This window comes from Bubalus kerabau, chromosome 10 (genome assembly GCF_029407905.1).
Source record: "Bubalus kerabau isolate K-KA32 ecotype Philippines breed swamp buffalo chromosome 10, PCC_UOA_SB_1v2, whole genome shotgun sequence".
Lineage (NCBI taxonomy): Eukaryota > Metazoa > Chordata > Mammalia > Artiodactyla > Bovidae > Bubalus > Bubalus kerabau.
The window spans coordinates 10,953,146-10,977,302 of NC_073633.1; the positions used below are offsets into that span (position 1 = coordinate 10,953,146).

The 24,157-nt window shown below is 36.8% G+C and overlaps 1 protein-coding gene across 4 annotated transcripts in view; it reads right to left on the reverse strand.

Moving 5' to 3' along the window:
• ANKRD31 (ankyrin repeat domain 31) overlaps positions 1–24,157 on the reverse strand; it is a 129,805-nt gene that overhangs the window by 53,353 nt on the left and 52,295 nt on the right. For all 4 annotated transcript variants that reach the window (XM_055536579.1, XM_055536578.1, XM_055536581.1 and 1 more), the window contains 6 exons: positions 21,479–21,621; positions 13,802–13,946; positions 10,221–10,273; positions 7,754–9,254; positions 7,074–7,235; positions 4,770–4,907 (listed from right to left, as the gene is read on the reverse strand). In XM_055536579.1, coding sequence (XP_055392554.1) covers positions 4,770–4,907; positions 7,074–7,235; positions 7,754–9,254; positions 10,221–10,273; positions 13,802–13,946; positions 21,479–21,621 — 2,142 coding nt within the window. The remainder of the gene's footprint in view (positions 1–4,769; positions 4,908–7,073; positions 7,236–7,753; positions 9,255–10,220; positions 10,274–13,801; positions 13,947–21,478; positions 21,622–24,157) is intronic.

Consider the following 24,157-nt stretch of genomic DNA (forward strand, 5'->3'; position numbering starts at 1 on the left):
GATGGAAAAAGGTATTCCACGCAAATGGAAACAAAAAGAAACCTGGAGTAGCAATATCTGTATCAGATAAAATACTTTAAAACAAAAATTGTTATAAGAAACAAATAAGCACATTACATAATGACCAAGGAATCAATCCAAGAAGAAGGTATAACAATTTTAAATATATCCAATACAGGATCACCTAAATATATAAAGCAAATATTAACAGACATACAGGGAAAAATCAACAGTAACACAATAATAGTAGGGGATTTTGACACCCCAGTTTCATCAATGGACAGATCATCCAGAAAGAAAACCAGTAAGGAAAAACTCATAAATGAGACATTATACTAGATGGACTTAAACTGATATATATAGAACATTCCATCCCAAAGCAGCAGAATACACATTGATTTCAAGTACACATGGGACATTCTCCAGGATAGGTCACATGCTAGGCAACAAAACAAGTATCGGTAAATATAAGAACATTGAAATCATATTGAGTATCTTTTCATTCATACTGAAATCACTATGAGACTAGAAATCAACTACAAGAATAAAACTGAAAAAACACAAACATATGGAGGCTAAACAATATACTGCTCAACAACCAATGGATCACTGAAGAAATCAAAGAAAAAAACAACAAACACCTAGAGACAAATGAAAATGAGGACATAATGATCCAAAATCTATGGGATACAGCAATAGCAAGTTCTAAACTTCTACAGAAGAAAAATCTCAAATAACAACCTAAACTTATCCCTAAAGGAACAAGAGGAAGAAGAACAAAAAAATGTGAAAGGAGAAGGAAAGAAATCATAAAGTTCAAAGCAAAAATAAATTAAATAGAGGCTAAATAAATAGAAAAATAAAATCAGTGAAACTAAGAGCTAATTCTTGGAAAAGATAAATTTGAAAACACTGTGGCCAGATATACCAAGAAAAAAAGAGAAAAGGCCCAAATAAAATAAAATATAAATTAAAATGTTACAATTAACAGCACAGAAATGCAAAGGATAATAACAGATTACTACAAACAACTACATGCCAATAAAAAGGACAACCTACAAGAAAAGGAAAAATTCCTAGAAATATACAATCTCCTAAGAGCTAACCAGGAAGAAATACAAAATATAAACAGATCAATTACCAGTAATTAAATTGAATCAGTAATTAAAACTCCCAACAAAGTCCAGATGGCTTCAGAGATGAATTCTACCATTAGGGAAGAATTAACACCTGTCCTTCTCAAATTATTCCCAAAAATTGCAGAGGAAGAAACACTTCTGAATTTATTGTACATGCCCAGCATCTCCTCGACACCAAAATCAGAAAAAGATATAACACACACAAAAGAAAATTACAGGTCAATATCACTGATGAACATAGGTGCAAAAACCAACAAAATTTTAGCAAATCGAAGCCAACAATACATTAGAAGTATCGTACACCATGATCAAGTGGGATTATCCTAGGAATGCAAGGATTTTTCAATGTCTGCAAATCAATTAATGTGACATACCACATTAACAAAATGAAGAATAAAAATTGTATGATCACACAGATGCAGAAAAAGCTTGTGATAAAATTCAACATCCATTTATGATCAACTCTCCAAAAAGTGGGCATAAGGGTAACATATCTTAACAAAATAATAAATGCCATATATGACAAACTACAGTTAACATCATACTCAACAGTGAAAAGCTAAAAGCATTTCCTCTAAGATTAGGAACAAGACAAGGATGCCCAATCTCACATTTATTTAACCTATTATTAGAAGGCCTAGCCACAGCAATGAGAGAAGAAAAAGAAATAAAAGGAATCCAAAGGAAGGAATCCAAACTGCAAAGGAAGAAGTAAAGCTGGCACTCTTTGCAGATGACATGATACTATACATAGAAAGATCCTAAAGATACCACCGAAAAACTACTAGGGCTTACCAATAAATTCAGTTAAGCTGCAGGATACAAGATTAATATCAGAAATCTGTTGCATTTCTACACACTAACAACAAATGATCAGAAAGCAAAATTAAGGAACTTTCTCATCTTCAATTGCATCAAAAAAATAAATACCTTGCAATAAACCTACCTAAGGAGGTAAAGGAAATGGCAATCCACTCCAGTACGATTGCCTGGAGAATCCCATGGACAGACGAGCCTGGTAGGCTACAGTCCATGGGGTCGCAAAGAGTCGGACATGACTGAGCGACTTCACTTCACTTCACTTCAATGAGGTAAAAAAGCTATACTCAGGAAATTATAAAATAGTGATGAAAAAAACTTTAGATGATACAAACAGTTGAAAAGATAAGATATACTGTATTAGAAAAATTAATAGTTAAATGACCATACTACACATTGGTGATTTAAGATTCAATGTAAGTCCTATCAAAATACCAATGGAATTTTTCACAGGGATAAAATAATTTTAAAATTTGTATGATAGCATGAAAGATTTTAACTAGGCAAAATAAACTTGAGAAAAAAGAACAGACTGGAGGAATCACATTCCCTGACTTCAGATTATACTACAAAGCTACAGTAATCAAAACAGTCTCCTATGGGCAGAAAAAGAGACACACAGATCAATGAAACCAAACAGACAGCCCAGAAATAAATCCACACACTTACGTCAGTTAATCTATGACAAAGGAGGCAAGAATAAATAATGGAGAGAAGACAGTTTCTTCAATAGTGGTACTGGGAAAAACTGAACAGCTATATGTTTAAAAAAATGAAATCAGAACAGTTCTCACACTATATATAAACATAAACTCAAAATTAACCAAAGAATCAAATGTATGACTGGAAGCCATAAAACTCATAGAAGGAAACACAGAGAAAATGCTTTTTGAGTAAATTATAGCAACATTGTTTTGGATCTGTCTCCTAAGACAAAGGAAACAAAATAAAAAAATAAACAAATGGAATCTAGTTGAACTTTAAAGCTTTTTCACAGCAAAGGAAACCATTAACAAAAAGAAAAGAAAATCTACTGAAAGGCAGAAAATATCTGCAAATGATATGACTGGTAAGGGGTTAATATCCAAAATAGATAAATAGTTTATACAGCTCAACACCAAAAAACAAACAGGCCAATCAAAAAGTGGGCAAAAGACCTGCACAGACATTTTTCCAAAGAAGATATGCAGATGGACAACAGGCACATGAAAAGATGCTCAACACTGATAATCATCAAAACAATGCAAATCAAAGCCACAATGAGATATTATCCCACTTTGGTCAGAATGATTATCATCAAAAAGAACACAAACAGTGTTCACAAAAAGAATACCCACAAATAACAAATGTTGGTGAGGATACGTAAAAAAGAGAGCCTTTACACACTGTTGATGGGCGTGTGAATTGGTGTAGCCACTGCAGAAAAACAGTATGGAGGTTTCTTAAAAAACAAAACTCCACATGATTCAGCAATTCCACTGTTGGGTATATATCTGAAGAAAACAAAAACACTAATTCAAAAAGATACATGCACCCCAATGTTCACAGCAACATTATCTACAATAAGCAAACGAGTACTGCTGCTGCTACTGCTGCTAAGTCGCTTCAGTCATGTCCGACTCTGTGCAACGCCATAGACGGCAGCCCACCAGGCTCCCCCGTCCCTGGGGTTCTCCAGGCAAGAACACTGGAGTGGGTACTCAGCCATAAAAAGAATGAAATTTTGCCTTCTGCAAAAACATGGATGAACCTGGAGGGTATCATGTTTAGTGAAATAAGTCAGACAGAGAAAGATAAATACCCTATGTTATCATTTATACATAGAATCTAAAAAATAAAATAAACAAGTAAATACAACAAAACAAAAACAAATTCATGGATATAGACTATAAACTAGTGGTTACCAGTGGGGAAAGGGATGAAGAGAGGGGCAAGATAGGGTAAGGAATTAAAAGGTATAAACTACTATATATAAAATAAATAAGCTCAAGGATATATTGTACAGTACAGGGAATACAGTCAATATTTTATAATAACTAAGTGGAATATAGTCTATCAATTTTGAATCACTATGTTGTACACTTGAAACTAATACATTATAAATCAAGTATATCTCAATAAAAACATAATCTTCATTTTTTAAAACAAATTAATCTCATCAAAAATATTTATTGATACAAGTGACAAAAGACTAACAGAACACAAGCTATCATGGGACCAAGTAAGTACTAATCAAGTCAAGTGGTTTCAAGTCAGATATTAAATTAGAGTAAGATCATCTGACCTTGCTATTTATATCTTGTATTGTCACATTTCTCTTTAAAAAAACATGTGAACAATCAGTCTGAGTTTTTTCCCTCTGGAATTTCTTACACAAGTTTTTTTGTGTGTGTGTGCTTGAGAAAAATGTTAGAAGATCAATTTAAAAATGGAGCTTTAAGATAAAAATAAGACCTGGAAGAAAAAAAGGAATATTATCAAGAAATAAGAAGGGACAAGGAAAGAATAAAATTTGGCATTCCCTATAAAATTAGGTAATGATATTAAAGTCTCCAAGGAAAATGCCTAAATAAAGCTTCTTTATTGAAAAATGAATGAAAATAAATGAATGCTCCCAAAGATATATTAAAAGCTGTTTCAATGGATATTTTGGCAATTGGTGGGAACTGGGATAAACCATAAAATATTATAAAAAGAATTTTCAAAGTGATCTTCTATATAACAGTCAGGATCAAAATGGGGGAGGGTGCGTGAAATGTATATATCAGTGAGTTCAAATTATAAAGACATTTACAATTTAAAAATCCAAACCTGCATTATCTTTTAGATTCACGTCTGCTCCAGATTCTATCAGAGCTTTCACCAGAGACAAATGTCCTCTTCTGGCAGCCAAATGAAGCCGGCTTTCCCCTGTGGCATGCCTCTTATCGATCCCAGATGTTTTCATTTCTGTAAATTTGCCAAGCAAAACTGAGTTTTCTGCCAAGTGCTGATTTTAATGAAGGATCTTAGAAAACACAAAGCAACTTCCTAAAAACATCCTAAAAAGGATGCTCTACACAGAAAGTAAAAGTCGTTCCGTCATGTCCGACTGTTTGCAACCCATGGACTATAATCCACCAGGTTCCTCTGTCCATAGAATTCTCCGGGCCAGAATACTGGAGTAGGGTGCCATTCCCTTCTCCAGGGGATCTTCCCAACCAAGGCATCGAATCCAGGTCTCCTGCACTGCATGCAGATTCTTTACCATTTGAACCACCAGGGAAGTCCCACACAGAAACATACGTCAATTAATATTATAATTGCTGTTGCTATTTTAAAACACAATTTGTAAAGAAATGGTAGAGCATCTGAGCACATTAATTCATTCTAGCTGTTGTTCACTCTATCCTAAGCTTGACTGAAGCAAATAAGACTTGCTTCATTTCTATACTCGTTTCACTCAGTAGTCCATAATCCACTTTCCACATTTATTCTCATATCTCAATGAGTGTGTTTCTGATGACAAAAGATGTCAAGAACCAAACTATGGCCTATTGAGCATTTCATTTTTCTTTCACAGAAAACTCAGTACAATATTATTATCTAAATATTTTTATTTCTTTTCCTTACATCACAAGTTAGAAATACTAAAAATAATGAATTTTTTCCCTAAACTATGCTAAAATGATATACTAGAAGATATTTTTGTAATATTATATAAAGAAAATAGAAGACACTATCTCTTCTTTTGAGTGGCCTGCAGCCTAGAGGAATGAAAGACATGGAAAAAATTACATTAAAATCTGATTAAGTGCTACCAGAGAAACATACTAATTTCTTGTGGTTCTGGAGACCAGAAATCCAACACCAAGGTAGCAGGGCTGCACTTTCTCTGGAAGCTGTAAGGAAGAATCCTTCCTTGCTTCCTCCAACTTAGCTTCTTTGGCTTTTGGACACATTGTTCTTTTGTCTGGCTCTTCACATTATCTTCTCTTTCCTTGCGTGTCTCCAAGCTGACTCCATTTTTCTTTTATAAGGATACTTGTTAGATTTGGGTCCCATTTGGAAAATCCAGTACAATTTCCTCATCTCAAGGTCCTTAACTATATCTGCAAAGATTCTTCTTCTAAATAAGGTAATATTCACTCTTTATATATATATATATTAAATGCAACAGTATCACAGATTCCAGGGATTAGGATATGGACATAGGTTTTTTGGGGGGCCACTATTCAACCCACTATAGGAGGTGTATGCTGCTACCACTGCTGCTAAGTCACTTCAGTTGTGTCCGACTCTATGCGACCCCATAGACGGCAGCCCACCAGGCTCTCCCGTCCCTGGGATTCTCCAGGCAAGAACACTGGAGTGGGTTGCCATTTCCTTCTCCAATGCGTGAAACTGAAAAGTGAAAGTGAAGTCGCTCAGTCGTGTCCGACTCTTAGCGACCCCATAGACTGCAGCCTACCAGGCTCCTCCATCCATGGGATTTCCCAGGCAAGAGTACTGGAGTGGGGTGCCACTGCCTTCTCCAGAAATATGTATAAGAAGTGCTTTAGTTTACATGAGAGGGAGACAATGGGGAAAAGTTCAAAAAGGATGCATAGTATTCTTACCTCTAACTCTATCAACTTTTTCTTACTAATCAACTTCACAGGGCTTAACATTTGACCTGAAGTAGTCCAGCCTATGGTTCACCACAGAACCAGCTCCAAGAACTACCAAAGAATAGTCATTTATCCACATTGTCAAACACTGACAAAAAGAAACTAGTGGCTATGCTTCTTTAATTTCCCTTATGTTAAAAGGGCTCAGTGAAAGTTCTAAGGGATCGGACACAATCCAGATCTGCTGCCCCGACTCAATCTCCTTGCTGTCTCTACTGTTTACCTTATCTCCTCTAACATAATAAATAGACAAAAATATGACAATATATTGGAAGACTAAGAGATTCTCAAGTGGTGTATTATAGTAAAACCACCTAACAAATAGAGCCGAAATAATCTTATAATTTAGTGAATGACTAAAAAATAAACAGTAAATATGAAAGTGTATATAATTCTTTGAAGGAGAGTGGATTGCTAGGAGTGGTCATGCAAAAACCTTGTCCCTATATAGTACAGGAATACAAACCTTGGCTGCAGGTAGCTTTGGAGACATTTTTTCTTTTTCTGAAATTCTGAATTTTTTTGTGTGATTGGATGTGAGTAGGCATATGAATTTCTGAATCTGGTTTTTCTTTTTTCTCTTTACAGTTTCTTATAGTGTTTTCATCTCCATTGACAAATTCCTCACCTGAAAAAAAAAAAAAAAACATTTTGAAGTATCAGTGTTGTATTTCTCCTTACTGGTTATAGGACTAAGAAAGAGTCTATAATTGCTCCACGTTTCCGTTCCTTTCTAGACTGCTTTTTTATTTAAAGGAATGGAAGCCTTTAAAAATGTTTTCATACAACAAACGTAAATTAGTTTCCTGGATGCAATTTCAACAGTGAATCACTAAAATCAATGGAGCTAACATTTTCCTGCTATGAAAATGTTGTTAGGTTTCTTGACATCAAGTAGGTGCTATATTAAAAAGAAAGCTAAAAACTCATAGCATACTGTTTTTTTAACTTCTGTCAATATTAATTTAGCACCTTCTTTCAAAGAAAATACCATTACTTAACTAATTAATAGTATCTCCAAATTGTGATCCACATGTCCTCATTCTGATCAGTTTGGGCAGAGGTTAAGTGAAATTCAGTTGGAAATTTCTATGAAATAACTAAATCTATAGGAAATGTGTACAACTTGAACACTACTGCTAATACCTGGTTTGTGAGAAATCTCCTTCTCTTCTCTTTGACTAAGTTGTGAGATGTTGGTCAATTCTTCACTGTCAGTAGAATGAAAACCTATATTTTGTACAGCTTTGCCCTCTTGTCTTTTTTCAACTTCAGTTGCTTCCATTACTTGAAAAGGAACACCTCTGGATGAAGGCCTATTTGAAGGACTTGTTTCTTGGCCTGTGTCAGTATAATTCCTTTTAGTGTCTCCTTCCTTATTCACCTTTTCCACAACATGTAGATCTGTTTGATTCATTAAAGGAGTTAGTATGCTAGGGCTATAATCCTGAGGATTCTTGATTAGCTTCTCATGACTGGTCAACTCTGAAACTTCATGTGTCGAGACTGTTCCTATACAAGCCAGAGGAGTATGTTCAGGACTGCCATGTGAGTGATCAAAAGAAGTTCCACATGAACATTGTTCATAATTTGAAACATGTTCAGAAACTATTATATTATCTGAATTAGAAAAACTAACAGCTTCCTGTTGTGGAAGTATGGTTAGGCTGTCTGCTTTTAACTCATTTTCCTGTGGAAAATGGTCTTGAGAAGGTAAAAATTGTTGAAAATCCATTTCTTCTCTATTTGTTTTATTCTCTTTATAAGTATCATGGTTTTTGCAACCTGAAGAACTTATCACCTTTTTAGATATTACAGTCTCCTCAGAAGCACAGGAATCACCATGATCATCATTATTAAAGTTTTCCTTTATAAAAGATGGGGAAATTTTTTCCCACTTGAGGCTCTCATCTTTTTGACTTGAGTTACTGTTTTCATGAGATTTATAAGGGCTAATGTGCTCCTGGTCTTCGAGAGTATGAGGCTGCTGATCTGTAGTAACAAGTAGTAACTTGGTTTTTTCATGTAGAGAAAGTCCTAAGAGAGAAACAGCTTCAGCTTGGTCAATGGATTCTACTTCCATACATTTTATTTCTTGACTGTCTGATAAATCCAGGCTTTGAGCATGTGTCTCTCTGGGAATTGAACAAGTTTCAACATCATTACGCAAACCATTGTTCAGGCCTGATAGAGCTTGGCTGAAAGGTTTACATGACTTTTCTGGCAGGTCATCAAGGATTTGGAGAGCTTGTTGCTGATGAGTAACTGATCTGCTTATTCTTCTAGAAGAGACAACCACTGTCTTTCTTGGACTGCTTTCTTGGCTTGTATCATCCACTTGAGTCCTTTTATGTTGTGTATTTCTTCTTCCTTTATCTTTAGACACACTTGTGCTAGGATCCTCAGCACTATGGAGATTGTCCTTTCTGAATCCTGTAGAGTGTATCTGGTTAAGAATTGATTGTTTCTGCTTGGATTTACCAATTCTCATGTTTGGGGAATCTTTTTGATAATGTTCATATATATCTGTATTTATAAATAAACTCTTCTTGCTTCCTTTATTGACTTCTACATGTTCTGGCTTCTGTCTGTTGGAATTTTCATCATAAACAAACCCACTGTGATTTTTAGAACTGAATTTTGGTTTCTATAGAAACAAAATACATAGTTTTAACTGTCAGCTGTAATTCTGCATTCAACTCATTCTGGATTGGAGAAAAAGAAAACTATTATTCCACTCAACCTTATAATTTGATCTAACCACAGGGCCTGCTGGGATATATACAACCTGATATATATTTCAGAAAAAATAGACTAAAAGCAGGAAGACAAATGTAATAGATTCAAACTCCATGTATGTGCTAATTGTTATCTTTTCCATTACATTTTAATTTGTACTTGCCAGTATTTTAGTACTATCAATCTTATTACTAAACATAATAAAAAATTTTAATCAAGCTAATCAATATAGGCTTTTAAAACAATCAGATAATTCCTTCACAAGGAATCTTTGTAACTATGCTTTAAAACCACTCTCCTCTCCCATTTGTTATAGAGATAGAATTAAGAGTTTCTTCCTCTGGTATCTGTTAGCATCATAGGTAGGGTAGTGGAAGAAGGGATTTAAAAACAAAAAGACAGATATGCAACCAAGTAGGCATGTACGGAAAGATTACTGTGGGCTGACAAGACTGAGACAGGGCCAGGGCTTCCTCTCACACATCACAACCTAAAGCATCAGATGGGAAATAACTGCCCACCCCATAAAGTTTAACGGGCTGGATTAGCACCTTTGACTCTCATACTGTGCTCAGGCCAGAGGGAAGTCAACATGGCTGATAAACCTCATGGCTTTATAAAGAGGAGAAAGGAAGTAGGAATGGTTACCAATACATTAGTGTGCCCACATACACTACATTTACTCAACTGCTTCCCAAACTAACAGCCCAGAACCTTCTGAGTCTCATGTAATTATTCCAAAGTGTCTAAAAAGCAAAGGCCAAGTCACTGTTCCTGATGAATGCTTCAGTGGTCTTTCTTTCCCCTCCGATGATCAATAAAATAACCCGCAGGCGTGCTCTATAAACACGTTCACTGCTGAACAGAGAGCTACCTTGTGAGGGTGTGCATCCTCTGCATCTGAGGGGTCAAGGCTATTCTTCTGAGCTGGAAACAAAAAGAGAAAATCAAAGAAAACAGCCTCCAGAGGTCAGACTCTACACTTCTAAAACCACAAGGCCTTTGCCATGAGCAAACCAAGTGGAAAAAATAAAATTATGGAAACACATTTTATTAAAATTGGCACATATAAAATTACATAATTTATGATTTCCATACTTATTATAAACCAAATACTATCTTGAGAGAGCTGAAAACACTTCTGTAGGAAAAGCAAAACAGACCCAACAACATAATGCTGATAATGGGCACTGAACTTGGTATTTTTATATTCCCCACAGTTATACTCAGATATGCAAGTATACAAGCTTTTATAAGGCAAAAATTCTTTCATAATGAATTGTATCATTATCACTTCCTAATACATCTGCTTACTAAAGTTGAAGGATACATGATTAACATACAGAAATCCACTGCTTTTCTATACACTAATAGGGAACTATCAGAAAGAGAAAGCAAGGGAAAAAAAAAAAACTTACTTACATTTACAATCTCACCAAAAAGAATAAAATACCAAGGAATAATCTTAACCAAGGAGGTGAAAGACTTATACTTTGAAAACTGTAAACATCAGTGAAGGAAATTGAAGATGATACATGGAAAAGAGAAGATATACTGTGTTCTTGGACTGAAAGAATACTGTTAAAACTTCCATACTACCCAAAGTAATCCACAGATCTAATGCAATCCCTATCAAAACAGTCACAGCATTTTTCGCAGAACTACAACAAGTAATCCTATAATTTATGCAAGACCACAAAAGACCCTGAACTGCCAAAGCAATCTAGAGAAAGATGAACAGAGCTGGAGGAATCATGCTCCTTGACTTCGGACTACACAAAACTACAGTAATCAAAACAGCATGGTGACGGCACAAACACAGACACAGATTGATGGGACAGACTAGAAAGCTCAGAAATAAACCAATGCGGCTATTTTCAACTCCCCTGTGACAAAGGAGGCAAAAATACACAATGGATAAAAGAAAGTCTCTTCAATAAGCGGTACCTAGGGTAAGTAGTGAAACTGGACAGCTAGGTGTAAAAGAATGAAATTAGAACATTTTCTCACACCACATACAAAAATAAACTCAAAACGGATTAAAGACATAATTGTAAGAACAGAAACCACAAAACTTCCAACAGAGAACATGGGCAGGATGTTCTTTGCAATAAATCATTGTAATATTTAATATTATTTTGGATCTGTTTCCTAAGGAAACAAAGGAAATGAAATAAAAGATAAACAAATGGGACCTAATAAAACTGAAAAGCTTTGCACAGCAAAGGAAATCACTGACAAGACAAAAAGATGACCTACTGAATGGAAGAAAATATTTGCAAATGATATGACCAATAGAGGTTAATGCCCAAAATGTATAAACAATTCATAAAATGCAATATAAAACAAAAAACTAAAAAAATGGACAGAAGACGTGAATAGACATTTTTCCAAAGAAGATATACAGATAGCTAACAGGCACATGAAAAAATGTTCAACAGTAATAATCATCAGAGAAATACAAATCAAAACCGCATTGAGATGTTACCTCACACCTGTCAAAATATCATCAAAAAGTCTATAAACAACAAAAGTTGTTAAGGATTTGTAGAAAAGGGATCCCTTGTACACTGTTGGTGGGAATGTAAATTGCAGCCACTATGCACCGACTCAATGGACATGAGTTTGAGCTGGGAGACTGTGAAGGACAGAGAAGCCTGGTGTGCTGTAGTTCATGGGGTCACAAAGAGTTGGACATGACTTAATGACTGAACAACAACAACAACAATGGAAAACAGTATGGAGATATGGAGACTTCTCCAAAAACGAAAAGTAGAGCTAAGATATGACTGGACTTCCTTGGTGGCACAGTGGATAAGAATCCACCTGCCAATGCAGGGGACACAGTTCGATCCCTGGTCTGGGACGATTCCACATGCTGTGGAACAACTAAGCCTGAGGGCCACAACTACTGCGTCCATGCTCTGGGGCCTGTGAGCGGCAACTACTGAGCCTGTGCACCGCAACGAGTGAAGCCCACACGCCCAAGAGCCCACACGCTACAGCTACGGAGCCGGCGCACTGCAACTGCTGAAGCCCAAGCACCTACAGCCAGTGGGTGCTCTGCAACCAGAGACACCCCCGCAGTGAGAAGCTCCTGCACCACAAGGAAGAGCAGCCCCTGCTCTCCACAACTAGAGAAAGCCCACACAGAAAGCAAATGAAGACCCACTGCAGCCAAAAATAAAATTAATTAATTTTAAAAAAAAGAAACCATGATATGACCCAGCAATTAAACTGCTGGATATATCTCCAAAGAAAATGAAAACATGAATTCAAAAAGATACTAGCACCCCCATGTTCATAGTAGCATTATATATAATACCAAAGATACGGAAACAACCTAACTGTCCATAGCAGATGAATGGATAAAGAAGATGGAGTATATATTCATGCAATGGGATACTGCTCAACCATAAAAAAGAATGAAATTCTGCCATTTGCAACAACCCAGAAGGTATTATTCTTGGTGAAATAAGAGAAGGACAAATACTCTATATTACCACTTATATTTGGAATGTAAAAAAATAAAACAAATCAATGTATAAACAGAAACAGACTCACAGATACAGAGAACAAAGTAACAGTTACCAGTGGGGAAAGGCAAGAGGGGCAAAAAAAAGGTTTGGGAATTAAGAGATACAAAATACTACGTATAAAATAAATAAGCACAGGGATATAGCCATTACTTTGCAATAACTTTAAATGGAGTATAACATATAAAAATACTGAATCACTACATTGTATACCTGAAACTAACATAATATTGTAAATCAATTATACTTCAATAAAATATAAACGATTCTTACATAATCTTTTTGAAACTGAAGTTTAACTTAACTGCTCCTTTGCTGTTTAACTTACCAGTGTAATGATGAATGACAACGCAAAAGTATAGCCATAAGAAAATATTCTTAAGGAATGAAAGTTAACAATCCTGGCCATATTCATTGAAAAAGATACAGCCAAGCATAAGTCACAACTTGTAACTCATGTTATTCAGTCAATGGATTATGGGGGAAAAACCCAGAACTGTATAAAAGTTCTCTGTTTGCAATGCATACCCTGGGGAGAAGTACATTTAGTATTGTCTTTCTAGTTCCTTCAGAGTTCCTCCATTTGGTGCATTTGCAAACAAGTCAGTGTGCTCTACTAATGGAATGAAGCGAAATTTCCTCAAAACTTTTGAGGAAAATCAATTTAATTTCTATAATTCTAAGCTTGATTTCTATAACTCTCTACTAAGGATGACATGGTTGGATGACATCACTGATTCAATGGACCTGAGTCTGAGCAAATTCCAGGAGACAGCGACAGACAGGTTAGCCTGGCGTGCTGCAGTTCATGGGGTCACAAGGAGTCGCACACGACTCTACCCTTGAGCGCCTACCCTTGAGCGCCTCAACAGCAACCGCTGACATGATGAACAGATGTAATAGAGCAGTTTAAGTTTACCTGATGCAAGATGGTTTTGATGTTTAGGAACAAATCTCTCAAGGAGACGCATCATACGTGAGTCTTTGGCTTCATCTAAAGCACACTTTCCATTGTCATTTCTAAATAAAGGATCTGCTCCATTCAAAAGAAGTAACTCAGCCACCTAGAGGAAGATTGTTTTATGTGAGGAGCCCAGACAAAAAGTATATTATTATTATAAATGTATGCTAGCATACAACTCTAAGCAACATCAAATATTTCTTTCCAAATATTTGAAATTTACCAACCATACAGAGTTTGGGTTTACCTGTAGCATCGTTGCCCAACAACAAAAATCAATGTAACCGCTACTGAATCATAATTTGTTGATGTACATATGACTTCTCTTACCAGGAAGAGAGGAAGCAAGGAAGAGGGAAGAAAGCAGGGAGGGTGGGAGGGCAGAATGTCTATGGTTTGGCTGATGATGAAATGGAGCTAGCATATATACTGGGAACTTGAATTACATTAACAGGTTCCAGGGATAGTATGTCTTCTACACATACCTTTGCTGCTGCTCCTCCTCCTCAGCATCAGAGAGAAACCGGTAAACTCTTAATCTGTTACTACTGCTCAAGTAGCCTCCTCTATGAAGCGCTCCCTGACCTCCTCACCCACTGATGCCCTAGAGAAAAATGACCTCTTCCTTCTTTTATGTACATATTTTATGTCCAATATATGCTATATTATATTATACTCACCTCTTATACCTCTCTCCTATATTTCAAGGTTTTTAGGGTGGGACTCTGTTTTTCTTTTAAAATTAATATTTTGGGGTAGAAAATTAATAAATATGGTTCAAAATACAGAAGACTCAGAGAAACAATGAAAACTAAGTTTCCCTTCTCTACCCTTGTACGTCAGTCATCTAATTATTTCTTCTAAGTTAGCTCTAGTTACAGTTTCCCCTGAATTTCCCAGAGTGTCTAGTCCAACAGGTATATATGTGTATATCATAAATGTGTATATATGTTGTTTCTTACACAAGTGGGCCTATAATACATACATTTTTCTGTGCTTTAGCTTCTTTCCTGCCTACCCTACCCTGCATCAGACTCTGAAAACTGTTTCAAATCAGATAGATTGAACTTCCTCATTCTTTTTAGCTGCTGCGTAATAATTTACTTTTTAATATACCTATATGAATGTATTAATGCTTCAATTTAGAAGACTCTTGAGAGTCCCTTGGACAGCAAGGATCTCAAACCAGTAAATCCTAAAGGAAATCAATCCTCAATATTCATTGGAAGGACTGATGCTGAAGCTGAAGCTCCAAAGCTTTGGCCACCTGACACGAAGAGCTGACTCACTGGAAAAGATCCTGATGCTGGGAAAGACTGAATGCAGGAGGAGAAGTGGATGACAGAGGATGAGATGGTTGGATGGCATCACTGACTCTCAATGGACATGAGTTTGAGCAAAGTCTGAGAGATGGTGGAGGACAGGGGAGCCTGGCATGCTACAGTTCATGGTGTCAAAAAGAGTCAGACATGACTGAGCAACTGAAAAACAACAACCCTACTAATGGATATTTAAGTTGCTTCCAAGTTTTCACAACAGATATATGTCTTAATAATCTTTATATTCCCAGTGTCTATTTCAGTATCTGGCAAAGACTGTATGTTTAATAAATGCTGTTTAATAAAAGAATGAATGTTGGTCTAGGAGGATGTGTGGAACAAGCTTTAAAGAACATTATACTAAAAGAAGCCTAGATTTCCATGTAAATGTCTAGAATGAGAGATAGGGTCAGAATTTCTATAAATTTTAAGCATCTAAAAATTATATACATATATATTTATATCTATATATATTTAATATATATTTCCTTTTACATATATATATTTCCTTTTACAAAAAAAGCATTCTACAAGAGAAAAGTGCCCCATCACACACAGGGATAATATAAGCCAAATCCTTTAAAAATTAAGATTCAGAAACTTGATGATTCTGCTTTTCAAATGACTTTATTATGGGAGTTTAAAGCTAGGTAAGAGGATTGAAAGTAATAGTAGGTATAATTAAATCTATAATTCATATACCTAGATCTGCACATACTGTTCAGCAATACAAATGGAAAGCATATTGCTTTCTTTCAGGAAAAGTAATTCCATAAGTTTGTTTATCTCTCGAGGTTTTATGTCAAATAATAAAGCATGCAGTATGAGAGTATCTGAGGGTCAAGGAACATGAAAAAGAAGACAGGAGGAAGGGGAAGAGAGCCTCACTTCTCTGGAAATCCAGATGGTTACCCTAAGCGAGGGAATACATTACTCTGGCAGTCTCTGTTTTATCCACTGCCTAGCGGATACTCTCTATCCATATACTCTATGGACACCAACTATCCACATTTACCAATTTCCTCCATAGCCTGCTATCAGGACTTCTGAAGCCTACTTATATTACACACTCTTTAACTTAAAAAACTTTCTCTCTTCTCATCAAATGGCAGTAAATAAGTTATTTCCATGGAGTTTTTAACCCTGTATTTTAAACCTGCATTTGATTCTGTATTAGTTATCTGTTGCTACCTGACAAGTTACCCCCAAAACTCAGTAGCTTAATAATAAATATTTATAATCTCATGGTCCTGTGGGTCAGGAATTTGGGAGTGGTGGAGGTGGTTAGTTCTGCCTAGGGGCCTCTCAGGAGGTTGTAGTCAAGAGGCTGGCTGGAGATACAATCATCTAGAAGCTTGACAGCACCTGGAGGATCTGTTTCTAAGACGGCTCACTCACATGGCTGTGGGCAGGAAAAGGCTCAGCGCGCTGCCAGAGCACCTCGCCATGGAGCTGCCTGAGTGGCTGCTTGATATGACATCTGGCTTCCTTCAGCTGTTGAACGAGTGGCTGACAGAACAAGGAAGACGCCACGATAGCTTTCAACCGGGTCTCAGAAGTCATATGATGTGTTACTTCTGCCACATCCTATTTGTTAGAAGCAACCCACTGAAACTGCAGCCCACACTCCTGAGGAGAAGACTCAGGTTCCACCTTTCAGACAGAAGAGTGTTAAAGAACTTGTGGCTATTTTAAGGCCACTACATATTCTTAACTGGAACAAGCAGAGCCATTTCAGTAAATGGCTGGCCTCACAATCTCCACTTATTTAGTTCATCAAACAGTAGACCCCTGAAGGAAATACTTCTACTGAGAGCTTGCCCGTGGCTTTTCACCTTCAACAATATTATTGAATCGAGTGCTTCTCCTCCTTCTAGAATCAGCTGACTTCTGTATTGCTGAACCACTCTGACTCCATCTTGTCAGCTCTACTTTAGTCCTTCCCCTCTCCTTTCTGCATGACTGCACTTTAGCCTACTCATAAGGAATGTGCTCAAGCCAGATAAATTCACTAACAACTTTGCCTTCATCAGATGTGGAAGCTGAAAGAACACCTTTTGCTGACGCAGATGGTTAATGGTCATGAGACCCAGGAGGAGGAAAACTCCCCATTCCAGTCAGTGCAGATGTGCTTCTCACTTGGTGGTCAGATTCTAATTTTAGCTCTGGCCCCTTGAAATCCCCCTGGACTCCTTTCTGTGGTGTAGAGCACAGCTGTGCATGCCTCCGGATTGCTCTCTGCCCAATTTTGCCAGTATATAAGTTATCCACAATAAACTTCATGATTGCACTGTATGGAACTGCTTTGTTAATAAAGCTTTGTTTTACAGACTCAAAGTTCCTCTCAGTTTGGAGGATATTATTTCATATCTCTTCCTTCCAATAAATCCCTTGTGTAAGAAGCCAATAAGACAGAGAATAAAATTCTTTCAAGTACTTGAAAAGCCAGTATTTTGACTATACATTCCCAATGGGGTATAAACAAAACAAAAAGCACTTCATTAGTAGTTCCATTGTTATTACTATTGTTAATAACAGAAATATCACTAATAGTAATATTGTAAATAAAATGTACAATAAAGAAATGTTAATATATTAAGAAACAAATGCTTAGCATAAAAGAAAAAGAGATACAAGTAAAAAATAAAGTTATTATTAATCTATAATATTAAGTTTGAAATGGAAATATCAGTAAGAACTCATGATTTTTCTTTCTAAAAGTATGATTTCATGGAAAATGCCTAAAAACAATAACATCCAATAGCAATGAGCACACCTCGCACCCAAACTATGGTCTCTAAATAGATTTTCCATTAAAACAGCCATTTACAGAAAATACGGGAAGAAACCATAAAAATCAGTCAAATCCAGAATTTTGGAAACCCCAACCGACAAATTACCCAGGCTCCAGAAGAGACAAAACACAGGAAGAAATGTTATAGATTAAAACATACTTGAGACATAAAAAACACATGTAGTACATAGACCCTGACAGATCCTCATTCAAACAAAACTTTTAATAAAAATCACTTTTAGATAATTTGGGAAAATTTGAATATGGACTGGGTATTATTAAATGGTATTAACAAATAAGTTTTATTAGGTAAGATGATTTAAAAAATGTGGGTGTGAGAAAAAAGTCCTTATCTGTTAGAGATGCAGGTACAAGTATTTATTGGTAAAATGGTACGATGTCTGGAATTCAAAAAAAATACTCCCACCAATGACAAAACACTATCCATGGTCCCGCCTACTATGTGGTATGACTTTTTATAGTGCAATAGAATAAACAATCAAACTTTATAAGATAGCTCACTCCAGACACAAATGGAATGGATAACCAACATGTCTGGGGATATCTTTTTAATATCTGTGAATCCTAATAACACAGTCAATGAACCTCTAATTCAACATCTCAAATACATATCACAAGCATGCTCCATCAAATAAAAGCTTGCTGCTGCTGTTGCTGCTAAGTCGCGTCAGTCGTGTCCGATTCTGTGAGACCCCATACACAGCAGCCCACCTGGGATTCCTCTGTCCCTGGGATTCTCCAGGCAAGAACACTGGAGAAAAGCTTGCTAAAACTGCGATACCTTATATCAACTTGTCATGCCATTTCCTTCACAAATTAAGCCTAATAAAGGAGGATCAAGGTCAGTCTGACATGATGTGTTCTTAGTGATGTCTGCTTATGCTCAAAGATCATTATGCCTGCCTAAATGTCTCCTGCTGTATGTTTAATAATTTGTCCCAGATTTTTCTAAGTAACCACAGTAAGCTGATCATCTGAAATTCACAAATTCTACTTTTTCCAAACTTAAAAGAATGTATTTAAGTGTTGTTGCTGTTGTTGTTTAGTTAGTAAGTCATGCCCAATTCTTTGCAACCTCATGGACTGCAGCATGCCAGGCTCCTCTATCCTCCACTATATTCTGAAGTTTGCTCAGATTCATGCCCACTGAGTTGGTGATGCAATCTAACCATCTCATCTTCTGCTGTCCCCTTCCTTTGCCTTCACTCCTTCCCAGCATCAGGATCTTTTCCAACGGGTTGGCTCTTCGAATCAGGTGCCAAAGTATTGGAGCTTCAGCATCAGTCCTTCCAATGAATAATCAGGTTGATTTCCTTTAGGATTGACTGGTTTAATCTCCTTGCAGTCCAAGGGACTCTCAAGAGTCTTCTCCAGCATCACAATTCAAAAGCATCAATTCTTTGACGCTCAGCCTTTTTTATGGTACTTGACTACTGGAAAAACCATAGCTTTGACTCTATGGACCTTTGTCAGCAAAGGGATCTTTCTGCTTTTTAATATGCTATGTAGGTTTGTCATAGCTTTCCTTCCAAGGAACAGGCATTTAACTTCATGGCTGTAGTCACAGTCCACAGTGATTTTGGAGCCCAAGAAAAAAAAAATCTGTCACTGATTCTACTTTTCCCCCCATCTATTTGCCATGAACTGATGGGACTGGATGCCATGATCTTAGTTTTTTGAATGTTGAGTTTTAAGCCAGCTTTTTCACTCTCCTCTTTCACCCTCATTAAGAGGCTCTTTAGTTCCTCTTCATTTTCTGGCATTAGAGTGGTATCATCTGCATATCTGAAATTGTTGACATTTCTCCCAGCAATCGTGACTCTAGCTTGTGATTTATCCAGCTCAGTATTTCACATGATGTACTCTGCATAGAAGTTGAATAAACAGGGTAACAATATACAGCCTTGATGTATTCCTTTCCCAATTTTGAACCAGTCAGTTGTTCCATGTCTGGTTTTAACTGTTGCTTCTTGACCTGCATACAGTTTTCTCAGTAGACGGTAAGGTGGTCTGGTATTTCCATCTCTTTAAGAATTTTCCAGTTTGTTGTGATCCACACAGTCAAAGGCTTCAGTGTAGTCAATGAAGCAGATGTTTTCCTGGAATTCCCTTGCTTTCCCCATGACCTAACGACTGTTGACAATTTGATCTCTCGTTCCTCTGTCTCTTCGAAAACACAGCTTATACGCTCAGAAGTTCTCAGTTCAAATACTATTGAAGCCTAGCTTGTAGGATTTTGAGTATAACCTTCCTAGCACATGAAATGAGCTCAACTTCATCTCTTCTAAGAGATTCTTGCCTACAGCCTTCCCCAGCTCTACCTGTGGCAGGTATTTCTTCTGGAGAAACACAGAACAGATCTTCCTTAGCCCTCTTCCCTACTGTAGAGGTTTTAAACCCAGAAGCAACTTCCACCACTTTAAGTAAACAATAAACTATTTTCAGGAAATGCCTCAGCCCGATGCAGTCCCTGGACCAGAAAAAAATGTCTAGGAAGCTCAGAGTACATATGATAAAGCATTTGTGCCAATCTTAATTAACAGTTTCATAATTGCGGGCTTCCCAGGTGGCACTAGTGGTAAAGAACCCAGCTGTGAATGCAGGGGACATAAGAGACCTGGGTTCGATCCCTGGGTGGGGAATATCCCTAGAGGAGGGCATGGCAACCCACTCCTGTTTTCTTGCCTAGAGAATCCTACGGGCAGAGGAGCCTGGTGGACTACAGTCCATAGGGTTGCACAGTCAGACATGACTGAAGCGACTTAGCATTCACGTACCATTACTCTAGTTACTATTAACCAACATATATGGAATTATAGCATTTTGATATTAAAACCATTGGTACCTCTGTGCTGGTGTGTACTGGTTGGTCATTAAACCTGAGAGGTTCTCATGTCTTAGTCTGATTCTGAAAGTAACACTAGACTACAAAAAGCTGTGAGCCTGCTGCGACCCTATCATTGCATAACATACTAAGAAGGAAATGTTCTTCTAGAGCCTGTAAGGGTGTCCCTGGTGACTCAAGCGGTAAACAATCTGCCTGCAGTGAAGGAGACCTGGGTTTGATCCCTGGGTGGGGAAGATCCTCTGGAGGAGGAAATGGCAACCCACTCCAGTGTTCTTGCCTGGAGAATCCCATGAACAAAGGAGCCTGACGGGCTACAGTCCACCGGGTTGCAAAGAGCTGGACGTGACTGAAGTACTCAGCATGTGCACACAGAGCCTATCAAGTACTATACAAAAAGAGTCCTAAGGAAGTTGAAAAAATACTATGTACAACCAAAATACACATCATATAGTTATTAAAAGTAACATGTAAAACTGGATCTGCCATATTAGGCACAACCAATCCATCACAGTAATATTTTATTATAAATTCTGAGTACTGATTAGCAGAATGAACTGAAACTGAATCCCTATCTGTTTTTCTATTGCTTGCCCAGAGGTTTTTAATAGTTGCAGAGTGTAGTGTTTTCTCTGCAAATGAAAGAATTACAGTACCTGATAATGTCCATTAATCACAGCATCATGTAGGGGAGTGATCTGGTACATTCCTCTGATATTCACATCTGCTCCACCTTTTAACAGTTCACTTACTGTCTGATAAAACCCTCCTAAACTAGCTTCATGAAGTGCTGTCCAACCTATGACACAAAAAAGTAATGGTGTTTGTTATATTTGGCATCTTAATAATGTCTGTGCTTGCCCTTAAAATAAGAACTCTAAGTTGTTGCTTTAAAAATATTTTGGCTATATGAAACAAGATAATCTCACCATGAAGCAATCTGTATTATTTGCAGATTCAATTCAAATTTTTATTAAAACTCCTACCCTTAACACTGTTGGTATTAATATGGAAAAATATGAAAACAGTAAAAAATTTGAAAACACTCCTGCCCCCCTCAAATAAAAAGGCTGTAAGGAGGGGGGGTCATTATTAGCTCATAGAGAATGCTGGTTGCAGGTTACTTTTCTGCAGAGAAAAGGGAAAAAAGCCTTATTCGTAGCTCAAGGTACTTTCGTTAAAGTAACCCAGCCAGCAGGACCTCACGGAAGTCAGTTTAAAAGTTGACTCTTGAACTTTGCAGGTCTATCTTATACACAGATTTCTTTCCAACAGTAAATACTACACTATCACACAATCTGAGGTCATTGAAGAAGAAACCATGGATAGGGAGAGCTAACTATAATTTATACTCAGATTTTTGACCACAATGAGAGTCAGGACCCTAACTCCCACACTATTCAAGGGTCAACTGTATAATTTTTTCTCCCAATTTGCAAAAAGTTAGTTACAGTAAATCAACTAACATACTACAAAGTGCTCCAAGAATACCAGTCATCCAGATAAATCTTTCTGTTAGTCAGACACAATGATATAAGTCAAAGATATCTATTAAACTCCAAAATAACAAATCTTTTATTATCTCCCCAAACTGCAAGTTGGGAGATCCTCAAGCAAACTCTTTTTTTCTTTTTAAAAATGTAACTATCTTGGAGGAAATTTCCTCAAAGCTTTCTGAGAGGAAAGATTTCCTATAAAGACAATACAATTGAACACATTTGTTTAAAAAAATTCCACGTCATAATGGTATTAGTTGTATGATCTAATGCAGCAACTGTTAACGCCCACAGAGATATGCAGTGTACCTTCTTCTGCATTACAGTCCTCAACAATTTTGCTCCTCATTTTTAATGTTTTTATGTGTCTCTTGCCTTGTTGTTGGCTTAAACTTCTTGCTATTATCAATATCCTAGCCTGAGTCAATCTTTCTTTTCAGTTCTAATCTGTCATAAGCTTAGGAATCTGTGTAAAATAATCCTTAATTCATTGATCTGACAAGCTTTTAGCAAAGAAGCTTTATTAGATCTATTTTGGGTATTCAGAGTTTATTTTCAGGCTATTTCATGGTTGTCACCATTGGTTTTGATAGGTAAAGAATTATTGAAGTAGGTTTTCTTTTTTAAATCAAAGACAAAAATATCACAAAATATAAATGAGGACTTATGAAATGCAAGTGTTACCTATGAAAAGATAATTGGGTATACTACATTTTATGTGCACTTAAGTCTTTATCGGATTGTATCAAAAAATAAATATATTTTAACCTTTCTAGTAGATATTGTGTATTTTTTTGTTTCCACAGTATTTGGTGCAGAGGAGGCATATGGTAAAAGCTCACTACATTGAACCAATATGTTATAAGGAGGCCATACATCTCTTGTCAGTAGTTCTTGAACTTTTTTTTTTTTTTTTTTTTTTTTTAGTAGTTCTTGAACTTTAATGAGAATATAAATCACCTAGGGAGGGACTTCCCTGGTGGTGCAGTGGCTAAGACGCTGCACTCCCAGCACAGGGGTCCTGGGTTTGAGCCTGGTCAGGGAACTGGATCCCGCACATTGCAACCAAAGATGCTGCGTGTGCAACCAAAGATCCCTCAGGCCGCAATGAAGATCAAAGACCCCACGGGCCACGACAAAGACCCTGTGCAGCCAATAAATGAGTGGATATTGAAAAAACCATCTAGGGAAGCTAGAGCTCTAGATTTTAACCTAAAGATTTTGACTGTGATTTTCAGTGATTTTGTGTGTGTGCTTCAGTAAAGGTTACATTTTAAACAAATATTGTAGGTGACTGATAGGAAAATGGCTTATGGACAACGTTTTGCAAACACTGCTCTCTGCAATTCTGTGAGACATGGTAGTCAGAAGTAGTAAGGTCAGAGTAAGATGCCAACTGAGAAGAAAAAGTAGAAAACAGGGGAGTTCAAAAGTCTGGAAAATATGGACAGGTAAGGAATTCATGAAAGTCACAGAAGTACATGGGGCAGTGACGAGAAGGTGTATACTGCCAAGCAAAAGACAAGTAGGGAATAGCAACCAAGGATGCTAATAATGGCACAGGAAAGAAAAAAAAAAAAAAGGTTAATGAACAGAAACCTGTCAAGATTGATGTTTGGGAAATCCATAAATTCCAGTTAGAGGCACGCAGAACTACTGCTGAACTTAAGAAGCACACGGAGACTTAACAGGAAGAACCATGTGTTTCTCAAAATCAAAGAAGCAAGTGCTCTGGCTAGCAAGTAAGGATCCATGGTTTAGGGTTATAAGACCATGATAGATGAACTGGTTACGAGACTTTGAATAACAGTCTTTAAAGCTCTGATTGATTATAGTACA